Source organism: Brienomyrus brachyistius, chromosome 20 (assembly GCF_023856365.1).
Source record: "Brienomyrus brachyistius isolate T26 chromosome 20, BBRACH_0.4, whole genome shotgun sequence".
NCBI lineage: Eukaryota > Metazoa > Chordata > Actinopteri > Osteoglossiformes > Mormyridae > Brienomyrus > Brienomyrus brachyistius.
This window is the reverse complement of record NC_064552.1, coordinates 8,821,359-8,842,394: the sequence shown is the minus strand read 5'-3', so window position 1 is coordinate 8,842,394 and position 21,036 is coordinate 8,821,359. Positions and strand designations below refer to the sequence as shown.

Here is a 21,036-nt window from a genome sequence, read left to right as displayed (position 1 = left end):
GCTATTTCCGAATTGGTGCAGCGTTTTCATTTGCTGCGTTCAGCAGGGGAAACGGTTTGTAAAATCTGAAGTAGAATCTTTGTGGGGAGATCCACCCATTTCGTTCGACCTGAGCTAGATTTAACAAGTATAGCTCGGCGTAAATGTTTCTCCTGTAACGTAAATATACCCACGTCTGCAGCTACATGGGCATCTGCCTTCATTTGATTACACGCACAGAAAAAGACGAGCATGCATGCACATTTGCAACTTAAATTTGTCTCAACAATGGCAATGACTTAAAAAAGAGAAAACTCATTTGACCACAGCGGTTGAGGAAGAATCAGGGCATGTGTGCGGCTGCCGCAGGATGGGAGCTGCATGCATGCATGCATGCCGCTTTGCTTCTTTTGTGCTTTCTTACTGGTGTTGCTTCGTTAGTGATAATGTCTATTAACGACCGACATTGCCAGTGTGCCATTACTGGTTTCATAGTGGTCAGTGGAGTACAAGATTCAAGCACTGAATTGATGTCTAGTTTCTGTTTATGTATTTAGAAAGTTGAAGAGAGGGGTTGATTTGTGCAATAGACGGATACCTTTTGTAGCCTGAAGCTGACTAGCACGGAACGCATAAGTGCCTTGAGTGAGTTGCCTTTACATGAAATGATACATTTGTCCTCGAAAGGTGTTATTTAACAAGAAGTAAGTCGTTTGGCTTCCCCCCCTCTGGGGCAGGAATGGGGACAAGGAAGCAGGGACTTCCTGTGGCACTACCTGATGAAGCCAGCTGGTAGCATCAGCCCAATTGCATGCGACTAGGTCACTAGGAAGTGGGTCAGCTGCTTCATTTCCCGCTGCCCTCCTCAGCAAGTCTTGGGACTGGCTCGTTTTCCACCACATGCCACTGTGTAACCTCACTTTCTCATTGGTTTACCTTCAACTGCCGAAAAGTTCTTTGATACAAAATGGCGTGAAAATAAATATCTACAGATGTATGTGTTTAGAGCTTAGTAATCTTGCACGCACTTCACACCTTGCCTGGAAGATATTTTGTGGGAATCTCTGTAGACATTGAGGATTGTGGGTCCTTGTTACTTTTAATAAGAACCAGTATTTAGTAATGTGTGACAACAAGGAACTACCATGAAGTCCTCCGGGTGGTGACGCCACTTCCAGCAAGGCTCCCCCTAATTTGGGCTCAAACCCTGCAAAGTCTCTTCCTCCTGGTCTTGCAGGGCTGTACTTGGGGCCGAATGTCCACATCCTGCAAGGTGTTTGAGCTTTTCCTGAGCTGATGAGGCACGACCAGTTGCTTTATGGCCTATAGAGATTGTATCCTCCGATAAGAGGGTGGTCCTTTCAGAATGGCTTTGAACTTTAGAGGGTAACCACGGGCTGGAGTCATGGAAGATCAACATTACCCTTTAAGCTGGAACTGCGCTCTTAATTCTGTCTGGTTGTTAACCCAATGTGTATTCGCTATGACACAATGAAAGGATAAAACTAATAGATTTTGCCGAGGTTTGGGCTTTTCATGGATAAGGATAGAGTGAACTATTACAGCAAAGGTTACTGCTGTTGGAATAGTGCTCTTAGTAATATATTTAATTTTATGTGTCATTATCTTGAAAGGTGCTTCAGGACAGGTTTTCATCCTGTTGTGTCCTCTTAGGACAGTTTTTTTTTCTCAATAGTCTGGAAGGAATGTCCAAAGTCCAAAGTGAACTTTGGCACCACCTTTAGAAGCATATATAGAAAGCCGTACTGTAACCGCTAACGAAACCTCCAAGGCATCCGGAGCTGCAGCAGGAAGTTCGGTTAAAATCTCAAAGTATGTGGCACTTGCTCTGCTAGTGGCAGCTAGGACTATTAGACTGAAGGGGAGAGATGCCCATTGTAAGTGGTGAGCAATGTTGCTTTGATGGACGGATTCTCAAACGTAGCACTTTCCCGAACAGTCAACTTCATTCAGTTGAATTCAGGTGTTCTATAACTGCTTAATGAAAACCGACCATTTTGGCGATTTTTTTTTATTTTTGTATATTTCAGTTCCATGTTACCGTAGAGACCATGGTTAGCTCCAACTGCCTGAAATCCATCTGTTGGCTTGCACATGGCGGTGTGCCCCATGCAGAGAACTTGCGGTTCCGAAGGGTTTATGAAACCATCAACCCCAGCCCCCAGCATCTCCTAAGAATGAGGAGCGTTTCCATCCTTCCTCTTATTAGTCTGTCCACGGACAGGCGCTTCCTGCAGCTGCACAGTTCTTCCTGTCTGCGTTTAGATCCTTTTGTTTGAAGGCTTTCCACAGCAGAGCTGGGACACTGTTGGAATTTCAATAGGCCTGCCTGAAAGAGCTAATGCTGGCTGACATGCCGTCCTCTGTGGGCCTTTTTCTCGATGCCACAGGAGAGCTGGTCTCCCTAACAGGCTGTTTTTGTGCGTTTTTACTACACGGCCTTTCCAATCCATAAAGAGTCACAGTTCAAAGCCTATTCACGCACAACATGGCAAAACGGTTGAAATAAACTCATTAGCCGTGTCTTGAAGATTAACGCTGGCCTCTTGTGTATAGTTTCTGAATTTGTGAGGGCAGATTTGCTCCCAAAGAATTATACAGAGAGTAAGCTTCGGGGTGAGTTCCCACTTTTTTTGACATCTCTGAAGCTTTGTTGTTTACGATTTGGGATTTCAAACAGCTATACATGTTCATATTCCCAATATATTTTGTCATACATATTGTTTGGTCACCTGTGGCTCCTATTTAGTGCAGAGGGTGGCAAAAAGATTAAGGAACTGGATTTTATTTACCTGTTCAGACTCTAGACCAAGGGTGGGCAATCTTATCCACAAAGGACTGGTGTGTATGCAGGTTTTGGGACTAAGCTTTAGGTCAGCTGTTCAAATCCAGGTATGAGGACTCTTCAGTCAATCAGTCCTCTAATTGGTAATCTAATTAGGGATTTGCAGTGAAAACCTGCATAGACAGTGGCCCTTTCTGGATAAGATTGCCCACCCCTGATCTAGACAGTGTCAGGACAGAAGGCAAATAATCAACCAAGCTACGGAAGGTATGTTAGATGCCCAAATAGACCTGAAAAGCAAACATTACATATTTTTACATTTTTATTGGTTCTTTTTGTTATTCAGCCAACTGAATTGTATGCTTACGGTTGTTTATGTCACCCATGCAAAATTTAAACTTCTTGTAGTTTTTTTTTTCGTTTTCTTCTGGCATGGAAAGCGGAATAAACAGCCCCTCTGATGGTCCCGCTTGATTGAGGATGTTTATGAGAGCGGGCAATTTTTACAGAGGCGGACGTCCAGACCCTGCTGCTGGAATGAGGGTGGGCGTATGCCTGATTTTGCGCCGTTTCGTGTGAATCCGTCAGATGTGTTGTATGCTGTACAGTGAAATCAGCAGTGGCAACAAGGTCATTCTGTATATACTGTGGCAAAGTGTATATCAAGGTTTCCTGCCATTTTATTTGTGGAAATGTCCTGCAGTTAAAAGTGTTGAGCTTTTTTTTTTTTTTTTTTTAAAAAAAAAAACCCAAAATCTAAATAAAACAGGCTGTTCTCGTAACGCCCCATCTCTCAGGCAGAAACATCAACTCCTCTATACTTTTCCCCATCTCTGAAAAGTTCTGCTGTATGAGTAATTCTGGGAATGCCTGCCCGATGACTCCAGATGTTATTCTGTCTTTCTAAAGTAGCCAGGAGGATTAACTAGGAGGCACTATTTTGGATGATGGCATGCTCAATTTTGACATGGGGAAACGCCACATTCACATTCCCCATGCCATGTTCTTCTTGCCGTCGCAATGGCGTCCAACGTCGTTAATGGTTTTCTCATACACTCTTCTAGAGATCCTGACCTATACCTCTTTCGGAAAAGGAGCTGCATGGATTAGCTTTGCAAGGTGGTGTCATGGTTTAGGGTGCTTTTGGGGCTGGGTGTCAGGATGACATGATAAAACCAACATCCTTTTAGGATGGGTAACATTAGTGTTTTCCGTGTCCATGTCTGTGTTGGGAACTTCATTGCAAAATGTTCTTGGTTATATATTGTATTATTCAGTACAAGGTGCTAGTACTGCGTTCCAGTGAGTACCAGCCCACATCAAGCACTGCATGAAACCAACACAACCAGTGAATTTCTTTTCTTGTCATTCGGTAATGCCTAATTTGCTTTCTTGAAGGCTTTCAACATGGCCTCAACAGAAGGAGAATCTGTTTAAGCCTAGACTGAGAAATAATGTTCGTTAGGGGTGTAAAGATGCGTCGACACATTGTGATTAATCAGTTATTACGGTGGTGATCCAGTGCTTTGGTCTGTAACGTCAGAATGGATTTTTGGGGGTAAAATAAAGAATATTTCTACTTCCAGACTGGGCGCTCTCACATTCATGTTCTGCAAGTATACTCACAAATTAGCAGTGCTGACATGCAAATTTCTGAAACCTAGAATGGTAGGGGAAAATTTATTGATATTAAAAAAGGGAAGCACACTTTATACATTTGTATACATAGAATGTGTAAAAATGTCATTTGCTTTGTAGTACTTGTAAGATTGTGACTGTAATCATATAAATGGCAATTTAATACATGAGAATGAAATGTAAGGACAACAGTGAAATCCATTTGTCAATTAACTGGCTGCAAGACATGTGAAGCCATAATGGAGAACTGCCTTGCTTCTCCCCCATGCTAACCATAAGAGCTGAGATGTCACCTCAGACAGCTGTGTCCGAGGCCCGCCGAAGTGAAGCAGAAGAAATCCTTTGTTCCTTCCTAACGAAGCACAATCTGTGGCTGATTGAGTTGAGACTATTCTGGCCGATGGTCAAATGACAAGGGGAGAAACCCGAGATCTCAGCTGGGGTGAGAGTTGTTTCTGAGGCACGGCGCATCCCACTTGATCGGCTTCCTGATTGTGAAGCCTCTTCGCCTGCAAAATGCCCCTTGCCGGTGAGACCATGGCAATTTGTGACGGACACAAAACGAATCACACAAATATGGTTTGCTTAACTTTTCAAAACAGACAATAAAAGATAAAAAATGATTCAATTTTCTTTATATTTCTCTTATTGGTAATGTTCAAATTGAAGGGCACGTCCATCACATCTTTCTGGTCACTTCATCCAAATGCATCGTATCTTTTTCAGGTTTATTTCTATACACCCACATGAGTACTTAAGACACACAAATCATCAGAGTCAAATGGTGGCATTTAGCCTCGCCGACAATGGACCCACCACCCCACCTACACACCACTTATCCCAGTCACGCTGCATCACCTGACCTTAAATGCATCGTGGTATTCGAACGGAGGAATAAACCTGGTATCACTAAGCAGCAGTTAGTTAAAAATCTTATTGCTCATAAGAATTACATGTATAATTTTTGGAGCAACCAAAAATATTTGTAAATATGACCTTATCGTAGCGCTGGTTAGAGCTTTTTTGCCATGTCCGCTGACGGTGGGAGGTTTATTCTGAGAAATGTATCTTCACAAAGCCCTGAAAGGCCATCTGCCTTTCAGATGCACTGGGTTTCTGCTGGAGTGACGATAGAGGTACGATTTGAGCACATGCCGTAAGAGGAGAATGTGCAGGGGTGGGATGGAGGTGACATAGGGAGGGGGGGGGTCTTATTGCTTTCTGGTCTAAGTGTGAGACCTGCACAACGTTGCACTCAATGGCCGCTGGACATGGAGAGGAAGAAGAGCCTCTTTTTTTTTTTTCTTGGGTGGGGGGGGGGGGGGGGCAGGAAGTGATGCCCAGTTCACTTGAAATTGGAACATGCTGGAAAACAAGCAGCACAGAAGAAGGGAGGGGGAAGCAGAGCCATTAGAATCCTCAGTCTGTGCCTTCCGGGGTTCCTGTGCAGTTCAAAGGCGGCAGGCGGTTGTGTGTTCGGCATTTTGGATGCTGTCCTAATAGGTCATCAGGTTGAGTTCACTGAAGGATCCTGACACAGGTTCTACTCACTAGCTCCTCCTCGTCCTCATAAGAATGTGTGAATATACACAGAAATCTCTCAGAAAATGAGCATTTCCTGGAAAAGGTGTTTGTCGGAATCCTCACCAGCACCAGTCAAAGAGCGGTTCTGCGATGGCTTGCCCCGGGACTGATGGCAGTCCATGATGGCTGGGCTGGCTCTCGTGTTAGAACAGGAAGTGGGGCTGTGGGTCACAAAATGGCCATGAGCATTTCCTTCAGCCTTAGCCAACCCATCATCACAAGGTGCCGTATAATAGTGTGTCCTCCACCCCCTGTGAACGGACCTCTTCCTCTGACCAAATCGCCTAGTCACAGTATCCTCCCTGACAGGCTGGTGTGTACACCAGGGCTTGCACTGCCTTTGAAGCATGTTTCATGGTGAGGTGCTCTGAGTTGAGATTACGCAAGGCGTTCCACATTCTCCTACGCTGGGGCAGCATCCGATGTAAATCCAAAGAACAGTTTTATCCATTTATTTGAATTTTTTGCTCAGAGTAATCTCCGTAGGATTTTCCGTAGGAGAGGGGTAAGGCATTTTTATGTTAAGGGCTGAACATTCGTTGTATTTGTCTTACAACTATATTGGCCATTGTGTCATTTTAAAAGTGTTTTTGTCTTAAATAGATGTTGTGCAGGTACCAGCATACATATATCCTATACATCTCTTAATTGACACAGGCTGGCTCTAATCTGTTAATATTACATAAAATATGGGATTAAAATGATCATCTTAACATTTACTACAATCAGATGTTGGTAAGTCTCTCATATAGCTAACTGCATTTATTTATTTGCTACAGTCAAGTTCCCTGTCAATGGCTGTTAGTGCCATTTGACCATATTTAACAGCAGTGTGATGGACACGCAGGGATACTGCCTCTATTTAAAAATCATCATAGTAATATTCATATATTTTAATATATCAATGGTGATATTGTCAATTTTTGAAGGTCTTTAGATTTAACAAACTATTTAAAATGTATTTGTCCTGTGGCATGCATTTTAAAATCTTAACTTGCACCAATTTCGTATCCGTGAAGACTATAGTGGTAAAGAATCCTGTGCAACTGAAAGAATGCTTTAATTAACCTTCAAATAGCGTTACGTATATGTGTTTTGCTTTGACAAAAATACAAATGCATATTATACTCATGACTATTTTTAACAATTTCTTTACTATTACTATATACTATACAGATCAGTTACTTCTACCTTCTCTGAGAATTTCCGAATTTCTAAGTATCCGGATATCATTAGCTTATTATCAGTATTTATTTCTCCAACATGAAACATTTAGTTGATGGTTTTTAGTGTTTTGGTGACGGTTATTTTCATGGGAGTTTTCCCTCCTTGCAAACGACGTGGGCGAGTGGTAAAAGTCGACGGGTTGTCCCAACGCCTGATTCTCCATTGCTGTTTAAGATAGTTTCAACAATATAGATTTAAATAATACAGATTAATAGTATAGATGGTTTTATATTAAGTTAAAAGCTCAAAACGGCATGGAGTGCATGTAAAAACAGTGCTTGTAATTGAAACAGTTTGTTTAAAATGTGTCTCCTTAAATGCTTAATGGTGCTTGTTCGCTTGCTTTTGTTGAGATCAGCCCTTTCCTTCGCGTGAAGTGGACGTGTGAAAGCGAGATTTAGCCGAACGAGGAATTCGCTGCAGCACTCAGTAAAATACACTGCGGGAAAGCATCAGTGTCAGTAGAAGGGTTCTGAGGCGAGCTAATTAGAGACGCTTAACCGGTTTAATTTTCACGTTTCTTTTTCGGTTGCATTTTATATTAGTTATATTGATGTTGTAGCCATGCCTCCTTAAAACTGACCTCTTTTTCTGGTCATACTCTGTTTCCTGTCTTCGTTTGCGTGTCTCGCTCCCCACGTCCCTGACAGGGTCGCCCGGTGTCTCCGATGTGCCGAACGTGCTTTTAAGGTAGAGTAGCGGATACGCGAGGCGGCTCGCTCACGTTGTGTGGGGACGGCTTTGTTTGCGCGCGCCGGCTCTGCGGCCAACCCTTGTGTACCGTGGACGGCCGAGCACCCTGCTGAAATGCTCCAAAATCAAATACCCTACATCAAAAACGGTGTAATTAACGTATAAACACGTAAGGCTTGTAATCTGATGCTCGCTTTTTTTTATTTTGCTACTGAAGTAGTAGTAAAAAGGGTGTTTCACGTTTTCTTTTCGGTTCCCTGCAAAGTTGACCGTGTCAAAGTTCACTGTCATTTGAGAGAGACTATTTTAAAATAACTGCCTGCAGGATGTCTATCAACTTGCTGTCCATGGTTTGCGAATGAGACTGGGTTTTGAATCTAAAAAATCTAATTCTATAAATGCAATGTGTGATTTTATTATAAATCCATGGGACATGTTTAATTATTTTAATAATTGACTAAGCTTCAGTTATTTCTGCTTTTTTTTCTTCTTAATTCAGTATTCAAATTGCTATGGCTTGAACTCAGCTGGGAGCATGCAATAAATGCAAACAAAGGTCCCATTAGCCTGAAATTTATTATCTCTGGGTTTGCCATTTGACAGGAAACAAATGTTTTGTCTGCGTGAATGAAATAAGAAACAAGACAATCTTGTCATAAAAATGTCTTTCCTGTTCCCTTCCCTCCCGTCTTCCCTGATCCTCCGTGGGCTCGGTTCTGACACCCACAGCTGCTCGTGGATTATGGGTACAACTGCCAGCGCAGCTCCACAGCCACCAGCACCTCCGCTTGAAAGTATTCATGGCGACGAGATGGCAGACAACAGGCGGTCACTGAGCATCAACTCCTTTCAGACAGTCAACATCCACAGTAACAAGGCCAAGTCCATCATCACCAACAAGGTGGCACCCGTTGTCATAACGTAAGTGATGGTGTGGCCACACAGTGGGCAACTGGTTTGAATTCTCTTTGGGTTTTGAATGCGCAGTACCTTCCACATCTTAGCGCTTATATGTTCAGAGACTTAAAAATAGTGTAATCTCATAACAACCACACGTCATGGTTATATAACGTTTCATTGATGTGACTTGTGTTTAGAGACATTGGCATTATTCAAGCTGGAATTTTCACATTTTTGGTAAATGGGAGTGAAGTTGATGAAAATACTCCCCACTTTTATAGAAAATAGTGCTCTTATGAAACATAATGGATTTTCCCAGGACGTGTCTTTCTGACTGACTCTCTCTACCTAAAAACAATTGGTACATTTCTGCTGTTTTTTGAGACCTTTGTTTTGACTCGAAAGCAACCATCAGATATGTTTCTTTTGCAGGTACAACTGCAGACAGGAATTTCAGATCCATGATGACTTGCTCAAAACAAATTACAAAGTCGGCAGGATTTCTGACACGATGCCTGAACATTACCTCGTTCAGGTAAGGAGTGAGCCAGTAAGATTGGCTGTCCTCAGGGGGCATTAAGGTAGCAATTGTTATGTGAAAGATCTGTCCTCAATACAGAATGTTCGACAGTTGATATTCTCACTAGGCCAAGGCACCAACTGAAGCGCATCTTTTTTTTTTCTTCTTCAGGGGACATATTTCATGGTGCAGGATGTATACAGTAAAGCAGATGTCCTAAATACGATGGGTACACATGGAGCCCCTAATTTCCGTCAGGCCAAGGGTCAGTATCCCCTCTTTGGGATGGGACAGGCCAGCCTCAACGGCTTCAAGCAGGTTCTCCAGAGACTGCAGAGCCAAGGACATGAGGTCAGTGACCTTCCAATGAGATCTTAATATGTGTATTAGATTTCCAGTACCAATAAAGTGGCCACTCCATGGTATGTTTCCATCTGTTGTTTAAATTTAGACATTTCTGATATTATGCTGAAAATTGGAGCAGTTTATACTCATCTGGTGACTGGGTATGTGAAGGTCTGGTGAATTAAATAATAATAATATGGTAGGATGTAGTACGTTCCTGAGCAGTGCTCTGCACCACTTTAAAATGGTCACAGAACTGACCCTGGTGGCTTTCTTCATGGTACAGATATTTCCAGACTTGTAGCTATAAAAGATGTGAATTAAGAGAAGTAATCTTCTGTTTTACTCTCAACTCGCATACAGGAGGTTCTGTTTTTCTGTGTGAGAGAAGAACCAGTTGTCTTCCTACGTTGCGAGAACGACTTTTTGCCTTACACTCCCCGGAGGAAGGAGAACCTGCATGAGAACTTGCATGGGCTGAAGAAGGATGTCAGAGTAGAAAGCCTGGAGCTGACCATCAGAAAGGAGGTATGACACCTTGTGTCCTTAAACCTGTATGGAACACCTGTCTGATATTTTCTCAACATTGTTGTTGCCATTAAGTAAGTAAATGTTGCCATTCATTACCTTTGGTACCACCTGTACCCTGAGGTGGAGATTTCAGGTCCAGAGAGTACAAATCCTGACCAAGATTTCGTTTCAACCTCTGTGACTGTGAGTCTATACTTAACTGGTTGGTTGAAACAAAATCTTGGTCTGGATTTGTACTCTCTGGACCTGAAATCTCCACTGCTGCATGTATCACAGTGTTTCTCACTGAGAGCAGTAGGCTGCGACTTGCTGCCTTCCAGGGGCCCTAAGGATCTCCCTGATGACTTCACAGACATACTTCTATCGGATGCTTCTGAGTGATTTCTCCTTTCTCCTTTCAGCTCCATGACTTCGCTAAGCTCAACGAGAATGTGTACTACGTCTACAGTGACATTGAACACTTTAAGGATGAGCCGCAGCACATCACCATCACCTGCGAGGAGGACATTCATGTCACTGAAGAGGTCTACAAGAGGCCCATTTTCACATTGCCTTCCAACAGGTTCCTCATTCCCATTCATTGTAGTGCCCCGTCTAAATTGATGTTGTTCTGAGCCTCTTGAAATTGCGGTCTGGCAGTTTGTGTGAACGGCTGTCCTAATTTCTCAGTGCATAGTTATATCCAGGCAAGAGTCTTTCTCATGATTCTCTGTGTAATCATCTGGAGAACTTCGGTTTGTGATTCAGAGGATGCTACCGAGTACAATCACATCTTAGATGTTAGTGTGGTCCACCATGCATCCATGGACATGCAAAACCAGCTGCTGCAAACCAGTTTTCCCAGGGTTTACCTGAGATACATAGTTCAGTGTCACATTGACCTTGAGTTCATTCAGAGTTTACATGCAACATGGTAGCTGGGAGGTAAAATGTGAAGCGCTCATTTTTGAGAGAAGCTCCAGTTCTCAGTAATTTTTTTATTTTCTATGTATCATTGCGTATGTGCTGCTCTGTCTTGTCCAGGTATCACTGCTTTGCTTTCTCTCGCCCAGGTATTACCGCCTCCCCTTGCCAGTTGAAGGAGCCCCACTTGAGGAGGACTTCAATGCCTTTGTCTCCGTACTCAGGGTAACATTCCAAGTGCCTGATGACGCATTCTTATGCAAGACGGTGGACATGTCGCAGACAAGCACAGACTCCTGCTCATGTCCACGTTAGGTAGTGGTCCACGCAGTGTGTCCCGTCACAGTGTCCAGTGGGCCCTGCACCTCCATATCCCTCTCTCTCATTCATGAAGGGTGCTGTGGGGCTCAGCAGGTTAGGACTCTGTGCCCATGATTGGAAAGGTCTCCATATCAAATCTCGGGGCCAAGAGACTGATTTTGCCATTGGGCTCCTGTGCAAGGCCCTGAACCCCTAAATGCTGCAGGGGCACTGGAGGTTGACTAACCCTATGCTGTCACCCCCCCAAGCTTGCTTTCACCTTTATATGTGTCTGTATGTCTCATGGGGAGCAAGATGGTGTAGGCGAAAGGAGAATCTTCCCCTTGGGATGAATAAAATATCACTACTCTGTTCTGTTCTTTTTACTGCTGACACAACGCTGCTAATTTTATGCCGCGTACTAGCGCTCCATCTGCATGCTTTCAGAAAGGAAGCTGACAAGCCAAAGAGAGCCCACATTTGCAGCAGATCAGACTTCCTGCACTCTGTACACTATTAATCACCGTCTACCATAATAGTTATGAAAACGGAATAAAACCTAAAATCAATACTCACAGGTTGGAATTAGTCTCTTGGCAGAGGAAGGACACTGGACAGGTGACTGTAGCTATTCCTAGCCCTGTCTGCTTATTGTCCTGGCCGTAGCGTCACGCCGATTCTTCTGTTTTCGCCTTTTTTGGAGTGACGGTGTCCAGCAGATGGCGAAGGTCTATGTCTCCGGGAAGCTGAGTAATTTTTGTGTAGTGTACAAAGACGTCTTCTAAATTCCACCATGTCCAACCTGCACCTAAAAATGCTTTATGATGGTATAGCTCAGCTCTGATGTCGCTCAGGATTTTAGCGGTGGATCGATGATGGATTTTCAAAATATGTCCCTTTTCTGCAATTGAAGTCTAGGCAAGAGTCTGAGCATTTTAAGATCCCTTAAAACCACAATTTAAATTCTTCTTATTATTTATTTTTTTTTTTTGGAAGGCTACATTTAGCTTCGGACGCAAGACATTTTCTCCTACGAAACGCATAATTATTATAAATGCGTCTTTCTAAAAGTATGAGTTGAGGCGACAAGCCAGCCAGCCAGCCCCGATGGCTCATATAATTCGTGACCTTGAATCGCATTTATGGAAATGTGAACTTATTGGCTTTCGGAATGGTGGTATTCCATGGACAAGTCACATAACATTTGGAACGCAGCAGAGTGATGTCAAATTTCTGAGAAGCAGCTTCTGGGGGGAAAAAGAAAATGCTGGTTGGGGCGGAGGTGGTAACGTAGGTTAAAACTGAACATGTTCTGTGCCAGTCTGTCCTGATTTTGCTTTATTTGAATTTTGGTACTTCAGAGACATACTTATGTTACTAGAGTTACTGGTCCCAGTAATGGTGGAGCGTCCTGAGTAATGGTGATCTCTTCTTCAGGAATGTCCGAGCCTGCTGTTCACCAGGGATGTGTCCCGGGCCCTGCCGGCCCTGGTCTTCAGCTGCCAGGTGGGGGTGGGCCGTACCAATCTGGCCATGATCTTGGGCACCCTCGTCATGTTCCAGCTAAAGGGAACACCTGATGAATCCAAGTAAGCACTTACCCCTAACGAATGCCCTACGTGGTAATAAGTGAGCAGACATGCTTTTCTAAGTTGATTTTATTAGCCTGTGGTGTGTTGGCGCCTGATGCTCCTGGGATAGGCTCCGGGCCCCCCCCCCCCCGCACCCTCAGTGGGGACTAAATGGTTTGGATGATGGATGGATGGATGTATTTTATTAGTTATGTTTTTTAACAGCTATAATTGGCTGTAATTTTATTAGCTACCTTTGTTAGAGGGTGCTACTTTTACGATAGTTTGTTAGAAGAGCTCGTCATAAGGAACATAGTAGGTAAAATAATTTGTCCTGCAAATCTCACAAATGTTAGAGTTCATAAAATTATTAAAGATTCCCCTTTTGAAATGTATTTTTGTGTTAAAAAAAATTAAATAAACGCTATTGCGTAACACTGAAATGGTACCTAGATATTGAACGACTGCAGAGGGAAAAGTAGCCCTTTGTGCTTAGGAGAAAGCTGGTAACGCCTCGTTATTCAGTCACGGTTTGGGTGCTAAAGATTTCTTTAAAGTAAGCGTTCCTCTCTGTCCACAGAACAGAGGAGAGTGTGGACTCGTTGCGACCGCACTTCCAGGTCATCCAGAGCTTAATCAGCAGGCTGCCTAATGGCCAGCAGGTCATCGAGGAGGTACAGTGCTTCTCCGAGCCACATGGGAGTCGCGGCTCTAGCTGGGCTTGTATACTCACTTGTATTGGGATATAAGCCTCATGGGAGTTGTGGTTCAAGATGGGATTCTATACTCATTTGGGCTTGTATACTCACTTGTATTGGGATATAAGCCTCATGGGAGTTGTGGCTCAAGATGGGATTCTATACTCATTTGGGCTTGTATACTTGTCTACTTGATGTCTAGGTTTTTGTTGTCGTAGGAGAGGGGCGTGCGTTTAAATGTGCCAAGAGTGACTGTGAAATCGATGCGTTAAAGTACATCCCAGCTTTGTGAATCACATGTGCACCCACGTGTCCTGTGACAGGTGGACAGAGCGATCTCCCTGTGCTCAGAAATGCACAACATCAAAGAAGCGATCTATGAAAACAAGAAGAGACTGGAAGCCGTCGGAGAGGATCATCAGATCCAGGCAAGGCCCCCACCCCCCATGTCATGAGCCGTGACTTTGCAGATGTCATGTCTTAGTGATGAATCAAAATGATTAACAAGCAAAGTGTAGACCTGGCTTCTTTGATCTCGCACACACGCATCCGGGCTAGTCTTCAGAATTCGCCACCCTAGGAAATGTGCGTTGGAGAGCTTTGCTCTGTTTGAGTACCGAGGAGGCAGCAGTTTGAAGTGCTAATTAGCCTACTGATGGGCTGGACAGAAAAAGACATCTTTCAGAAATGCTTGCTCGATCGGGTCCTCTGAGAATCAAGTCCCACATAAATCCTTTCAATGAAGACCTTATCTGAGATATCATAACATGTCATGTGATCCCCGAAGACGCCACGTTGACTGTACAAATAAAAACGCTATCTTGAACTGTTAAGATGTCTGTTAGTCCTGAAACGCAACGGTTGTTTGTTTTCTTGATGCTGAAAAGATTCTCATCTTTCACAGGGAAGTGGCACCAAAGAGTATTTCCTTAACAGGACCTTGCAGAGCCTTGAGCGGTACTTCTACCTGATAGCGTTTAACGCGTACCTTCACCAGCAGGTAGGCTACTGTCCTGTTTGTATCAGCCTATACCACAGCCCTTGAGTCGGTCCCGGTCACTGAAGATGTCTGTTTTGTCAGTGGACTTTTGAGGTAGTTTCTTCTCTTGGTCATTTGACCTGCCCGCTCCCTTTGCAGTACCCCATGGGCTTTGTGTCCAGCTTCAGCCAGTGGATGTGTGCTCACCCATGGATCTACAGACTGCTGGCCCGCATGAACCTCTCTGAGCTCTCTGCGCCGGCAGATCTTGTCACTAAAGGAGCCAGGGTGTTGGTAAGACCTGGTTTCATTGGCAAAAGAGTAATTGCATTTGGACGTGCCTGGTGTAACCAGCTGGGTCCTGATTCTGGTAACACTTTTTTATTTTGAAGTTGATAGACAAATTCTGGTTTATAAATATAGACTTTAGGTTTTATCCAGCTTGTTTAATCACTTTTGTATAAATCAACACAAGATGCAAAGAGTCTGATCTGTTGAGCGTACAATGATTTTGACACGTTCCAGTTCTCAAAAGCCAATCATGTGTTGCCAGGTGGCCGATGAGTACCTGGCCCTGGACGTCCTCAGCACAGTGAAGGAAATGAAGGTGGCCAATTTCAGACGGGTCCCGAAGATGCCGGTCTATGGGATGGCACAACCCACATCAGAGGTGGCCTTCAGCTGTTTGTTGAAATGAGTGCAATGTTTTGGCCAGTTGTGCGGTTAAATGGTAAAATTTCAGATTGATTATCTTAAAGCGGTGATTCCCAACCCAGTCCTTGTGAACTGCCTAGGAATTCTCGTTTATGCTCCCTCTCAGCACCCCTGAACCAAACAATCAAGGAATCGAGAACATTGTTTACTTGGTATAGGTGTGTTTGGACATTTTTTGGGGTCCATGTATACTGTGTAGAGAAACACTACCTTAAGGGTAAAAATTAAAAGTCAGTCAGTGGTAAGTAAACAACTACACTGCTATGGTGTGGCGTTAATGTCCATGGACAATGTCAATAGCTTAAGCTGTGCTTGTTTGTGTACCGTGACGTGGTTCTTGGGGGCAGCATGGTGGTGCACTGCTTAGCACTGTTGCCTCACACATCTGGAAGCATAGTTTGAGTCTCCACCATGTTCTCTCCCTGTCGTTGTGGGGTTTCCTCTGGGTTCTCCGGTTTCCTCCCGCAGTCCAAAAACATGCTGAGGTTAATTGGAGTTACCAAATTGCCCGTAGGTGTGAGTGATTGGTTTGTGGGTGTACCCTACCATGGGTTGGCTCTCCATCCTGCCTTGCGTCCTTAGCCTCTGGGATAGTCTCCGGATCCCCCCGCAACCCTGGATAAGAAAAGCAATTACAGAAAACTGATGGATGGAGAGATGGATTGGGTTCTTGAATCGCCTGCCACTCCAAACCGAAGAGGCTGACCATTTGGTGACCCCTCAGGCCACGGGAGCCGTGCTGACCTACCTGGCGGATGAGAAGCGTAAGCACACGCACATGCTGTGGGTGAACGTGCAGGAGGAGCTGGTGCTGGAGGGGAATGGCCAGGTGTTCACCCCCCGAGAGCCGTGCTGCCTGGACCAGAACATCCCCGTGCAGACCAGTGACCCTCAAGTCATTGAGGTAACCTGGCCTTCAGACTCCCTCTCCTCCTTCAAGAATTACCTCAAGACCCACCTGTTCCATTGATTCCTGTACTAGCTTGATGCCTTTTTATGTGCCCGGAATGTTCTTATGTTGCACATCTGGTCCTTGAATAGTCTTATTAGGTTCTGGCTTTGTTAGGAGATACTGCGTAGCTCCTGTCCCAGTACTGCTTACTGTACACATTGGTTTGCAGTGTGCTATTTGCCTCACTTGTGTGTTGCCTTGGACAGACGTATCTGCTAACTATGCCAAAGGAAACAGTAAAAATGTGAAATGTATTGTTTCTTGCTCTGTACAGGCCTGTTGCTCAGCCTTTATCCTGCCTTGGGCCCTGGTTTTTTCCCAGGATACTACACTGAGTCTCTGGGCCGTTAATTAGCATTTCCATTCCCAACAGTAGGATACTGCCAGTTTTATGTTGATTAATGCATGGAGGTTTCTTTCTGTAGAGTGTTTCTGAATGCAGGAGCCTCAAACTGTGCCGCCCACCTATGCATGAGAATTTCAACAGACAGTGTTTCACAAGTGGAAGTTTGCAATATCGTCAAGTGTTTCTTAAATTAAAAAATGAAATTGCACCTAACATACGACAGCAGGGCTGCGTGTCCGGGTCCTCGGTCCCTGAACAACCCACACGGTGAAATTGGGCAGGTTTCATGTCAGAAGTGAATTCTTGTCCTTAGAAACTAGAGACTGCTGTGAAAGAAGATATTCTGAAATCCCAGAAGTGGCTTGAGGTGACCCTGGAGCAGGAGAAGCAGATGAAGATGTTCAAGACCTGTCTGACGGTGCAGGAGATCTTCAACCAGCACAAGAGTGTTTACGAGGGCCTCGTGTACCAGCGCATTCCGCTGCCCGACTGCTGTGCACCGAAGGAGGAGGTGATCTGCTGTGCCGAACAGTCAGCAGGCTATGCCCCAAGCTGCTGAATGAAATGTATACCGCAGACTGAAATTAAACTATGGAAAGGAGCTTGACGTGAATGGAAGCACCCTCTAGTGGTGACACATATTAATGACAGGTGTCAACTCTTTATAGCTGATGCCTTGTCTCATTTTTACCTATATATGTTTTACCTATATAACGATAAACAGCACAGTGAAGTAAGTACATAAACCAGTAACAGTTATCAAGTATTAAGTATTGTACATAATTATATGTGCTATATTTTTATACAACTGGCAGTGAAGCAAGTTTGTTTACACCAGCATTACCACGAACACGTGAATATTTTTTGCGACTAAAACGTCACTAGGCGATACATTAATGAGCTGAAAATTTTCTATTATCTTAAGGAACCACCATCGTATATGTGGTCCGTAGTTGACTGAAATGTGATTATGTAGCACACGCCTTTTATCGGATTAATTCTTTGGGTTGACTTCTGGATGTGACGAGTGTTGCATATAATATTTAATGGGTAAAAGTCAAAGGTTGATAGTAATACATGCATTTTCTGCTGTGACAGCTACATATCAGTGTCTCTCACAGTCTTTGTCCTGCAGTGCTGGCAAATACTAATGTGCTTTGTGAAAATCCAGTTTATCTGCAGTGTGAACAGCGAGAGCTTGTGGTTCTCAGGATTTTGACAGGCTGTTGGAGGCCCTGAAGGGCAGCTTAGCTGAAGACTCGCGCGCCGCCTTCGTGTTCAACTGTCACGACGGCAAGGGCCGGACCACCACGGCCATGGTCATCGCCACCTTGACCCTCTGGCACTTTAACGTAGGCCTCCTCTTGCCGTCATCCCTCTTGTCTAGTTTCCCACCTGGATGCTCGTCACATAATTGAGGTCCTGTCGTGTCTCCCTCCTTTATGTTCTGCAGGGTTTCCCTGACTTTGGTGACGACGAGATCGTCAGCGTTCCGGATGCCAAGTACACCAAAGGGGAATTTGAGGTAAAACGGACGCATGGGGCCAACAGATAGATATATAGTGCATTGAATATGGGGTTCCTCCAGGGCCAGCATAAGCAAACTAAGCAGTTGCTTAGGACCCGGCCGCCACCAGGGGGCCTCCTCATTTGATGAGCCTGACAGTTTGGGAAAGATGACAACACGTAACAACTAGGTTGATCAAATTTTGCTTGGCGCCCCAAAATGGGATGGGCTGGCCTTTCTTTCTTCTGAGAGTCTGTTTAGCTTCCACAGGCCTGTTCAGTCTGAGCAGGGCTATTTCTCAGAGTACGCAGATGAAACTTTCCTGTCCCAAGTTTGCTGCTGATTCACATGCCCGTTACTTTTGGAAATGACGTGGGTCACCATGAGGGTTATTTTCGTTACCGGCTCGTGTCAGCTGCGGTTGGAGGCTGCATCCTTCGGGGAAGCATGCTAACTAGCAGGGTAGCCAAACATGCAGTGGAGAGGCGTTTTCATATCTGGTGGATTTATTTATTTTTTTGTCCGGCGCCTTTAACAAGCCCGTGCTGGAAGCAAATCAATTCCCTGGCAGCACTGCAATTGAAAATGTCATGGAGAGTGACTCATTGGGACCTCAGCATTAGACCTTGGTCGTTAGCAGCGCAGGTTCTGTTGCCAGGGAAGGTTTCAGTCCAGATTAACCGGCTCTTCAGACAATGTGCCATGCGGCTATTTTTTTTTCGGGGAACGTGCCTCCCAGAGCCCCTCCATGAATAGAGGTCACCTGTGTCTCTCATGGATTCAGAAGCACACAGCAGTCCAACTGTGTTTGGATTCCTATTTTGGTAACGTAATATTACCCCAAACCATAGCTTCTGTGGGGGGGCGGGGGGGGGGCGCCAACCAAAGCCATGCACGCTTAACTGAAGCCATATTGTTTTTAGGCCACTGAATTTTTTTCCTGCTTTTCTCAACTGGTTCCAATTCCTGTGACCGCTTGGCCGTTGATCTCAGCAATCAGACACCACACCCCAGACGTCCTCCTCCAGTCCCCCTCTGGGGTAGGGTAGTCCGTTGAGGGATCATCCCAGCTTCTCAGAAACCCATTCTGAGCCAGGGATAGTCCACTCAGGGACCTGTGGATTACCCATCTTTTTTTTTTTTCCTGCAAGAGGGAAAGTTCATGCAGATGCACGTTTCTATCTTGCAATGCTCTGTAGGCGTTGCCCATAGCACTCTCTTAGAAGCTTCAGGATGTGTCCTTCTGGAATGTGCAGGTGGTGATGCAGCTGGTCAGGCTGCTGCCTGATGGTCACCGCATGAAGAGGGAGGTGGACATGGCTCTAGATGCGGTCAGCGAGACCATGACCCCCATGCATTATCACCTGAGAGAGATCATCATCTGCACCTACAGACAGGTAGGATGCTCTTTTGTTCCGGTGTAGAGATTTATTTTATCCCAAGTGATAGGGCTACAAGGTCTGCAGCGGGTGAGATTATCGTGTACTGGCACTTCCCATTGGCCGCTTCATCAGTTCACATTGGTTTAGACCAGGAAGTGACTGTTGATGCACAGTTAACCTTACAGTCTTAGTCCTCAAGCCTCATTTACCATTACAGATTGTCACATTGCTGTCAGTACAAAATGTACCTTGGCACTAACCTTGAAAAACAATACAGTGGATTACAGATAACCCACCGAAGTTAATGGTTTGTTTTTCCGACACTTGTTCAAATAAGGTCTGCCTTCGCGGCGGAAAGGAGTTCCGCTTACAAATTATAGGCTAAAATTACACAAGCTAACGGTAATGATGGCCAACCCCCCAACACCCTCGGTTACTAGGGTAGTCCTCAAATGACCGTGTTGAACCGCTTCCTCTCGCAATGGCCGCCAACTGAGTGTTTATGGTTACCGTCACTGTGGGGCGTCTCAGGATGCGAAATGATTTTCTGACATAAGCAGGTAACCAGAGGGCAATTTTGTAATTGCGTGTGTCCCATGTATGTGCTGGAAATTATCTACTGATAAAGTAATGATGTTTATGACTTGTATATGGACATTGCACTTATTTATTCCATCTGTAGCCTGTAGGTGGCATTAACACACTTTCAAGTCTGTTGTATGTTTATTCTGGTGATAACTGATGTTTGTAGTCAAACAGCTCACACATAAAACTGCATTCAGGCTGAATGAAGTTCAGGATTAATTTTTTAATCATTACTTGTATGACTGCAGCATTGTTTTCAGGGAGGACTTGAGCTGTGTATGTGGGGAAAATTTTAATTAAAAAAACACCCCAGATGGACTTTAATTTTTAAGATACTGTGTCAGGAAGCCTTCATTTTAATGAATATCTAAAATTAACTTTCAATGAAAGGCATGTTTTTACTTATAGGTAAAATAGCTAGACCTTTAAAAAGAAAGATCTTTTATTTTGGAAACTGCTATAATTGAGTTCACATTTGGATTATATCGTAATAGTGAACATTTTTAAGAAGGTATACAGACTGGATATGTCTTGCACTACCGGATATAATACTTTGACACTCTCTGCTGTGTTCATAGTGACTCTGTGTTCATAGTGACCCTGTGCTGTCCACGCGGATCGTAACAGGCACGGGCTGACGCCTCCGCGGCACACAGGCAGGAAACATGCAGCTTCTTTCACATCTTAACGGGTTTCATAGTGCCTCTCTGTTTTTGCCTCTTCTGCATAAAGAACCTGGCCTTATTTAATGTGTTGTTGCACATCCAGTACTCTTAGGGGAGCTAGTCCATTATCCTACCACCCCAAACCTCTTTCTGACAGGCTGTTCTTCATGAGAGCGTGAGAGATCCACAATCTTGTATGCAGTGACAGTCA

The 21,036-nt window shown here is 44.4% G+C and overlaps 2 protein-coding genes across 5 annotated transcripts in view; one reads left to right on the top strand and one right to left on the bottom strand.

The window, feature by feature from the left end:
* The window catches only part of LOC125716013 (inorganic pyrophosphatase-like), a 156,173-nt gene that overhangs the window by 36,900 nt on the left and 98,237 nt on the right, over positions 1 to 21,036 (bottom strand). The gene's annotated exons all lie outside the window — the stretch shown is intronic.
* Positions 1 to 21,036, top strand: part of pald1a (phosphatase domain containing paladin 1a) — a 56,820-nt gene that overhangs the window by 7,624 nt on the left and 28,160 nt on the right. For 2 of the 4 annotated variants that reach the window (XM_048988218.1, XM_048988217.1), the window contains exons 2-18: positions 8,657 to 8,848; positions 9,260 to 9,362; positions 9,519 to 9,698; positions 10,056 to 10,220; positions 10,625 to 10,785; positions 11,276 to 11,351; positions 12,864 to 13,015; positions 13,578 to 13,671; positions 14,019 to 14,123; positions 14,600 to 14,695; positions 14,834 to 14,968; positions 15,228 to 15,344; positions 16,113 to 16,292; positions 17,000 to 17,197; positions 17,898 to 18,038; positions 18,140 to 18,211; positions 19,450 to 19,590. In XM_048988218.1, the coding sequence (XP_048844175.1) occupies positions 8,670 to 8,848; positions 9,260 to 9,362; positions 9,519 to 9,698; positions 10,056 to 10,220; positions 10,625 to 10,785; positions 11,276 to 11,351; positions 12,864 to 13,015; positions 13,578 to 13,671; positions 14,019 to 14,123; positions 14,600 to 14,695; positions 14,834 to 14,968; positions 15,228 to 15,344; positions 16,113 to 16,292; positions 17,000 to 17,197; positions 17,898 to 18,038; positions 18,140 to 18,211; positions 19,450 to 19,590 (2,295 nt within the window). In that variant the 5' untranslated portion in view covers positions 8,657 to 8,669. Of the gene's footprint in view, positions 1 to 6,161; positions 6,513 to 7,686; positions 7,925 to 8,656; positions 8,849 to 9,259; positions 9,363 to 9,518; positions 9,699 to 10,055; positions 10,221 to 10,624; positions 10,786 to 11,275; positions 11,352 to 12,863; positions 13,016 to 13,577; positions 13,672 to 14,018; positions 14,124 to 14,599; positions 14,696 to 14,833; positions 14,969 to 15,227; positions 15,345 to 16,112; positions 16,293 to 16,999; positions 17,198 to 17,897; positions 18,039 to 18,139; positions 18,212 to 19,449; positions 19,591 to 21,036 lie in introns of those variants that run through there. The other 2 variants (XM_048988219.1, XM_048988220.1) reach the window with 2 other exon arrangements.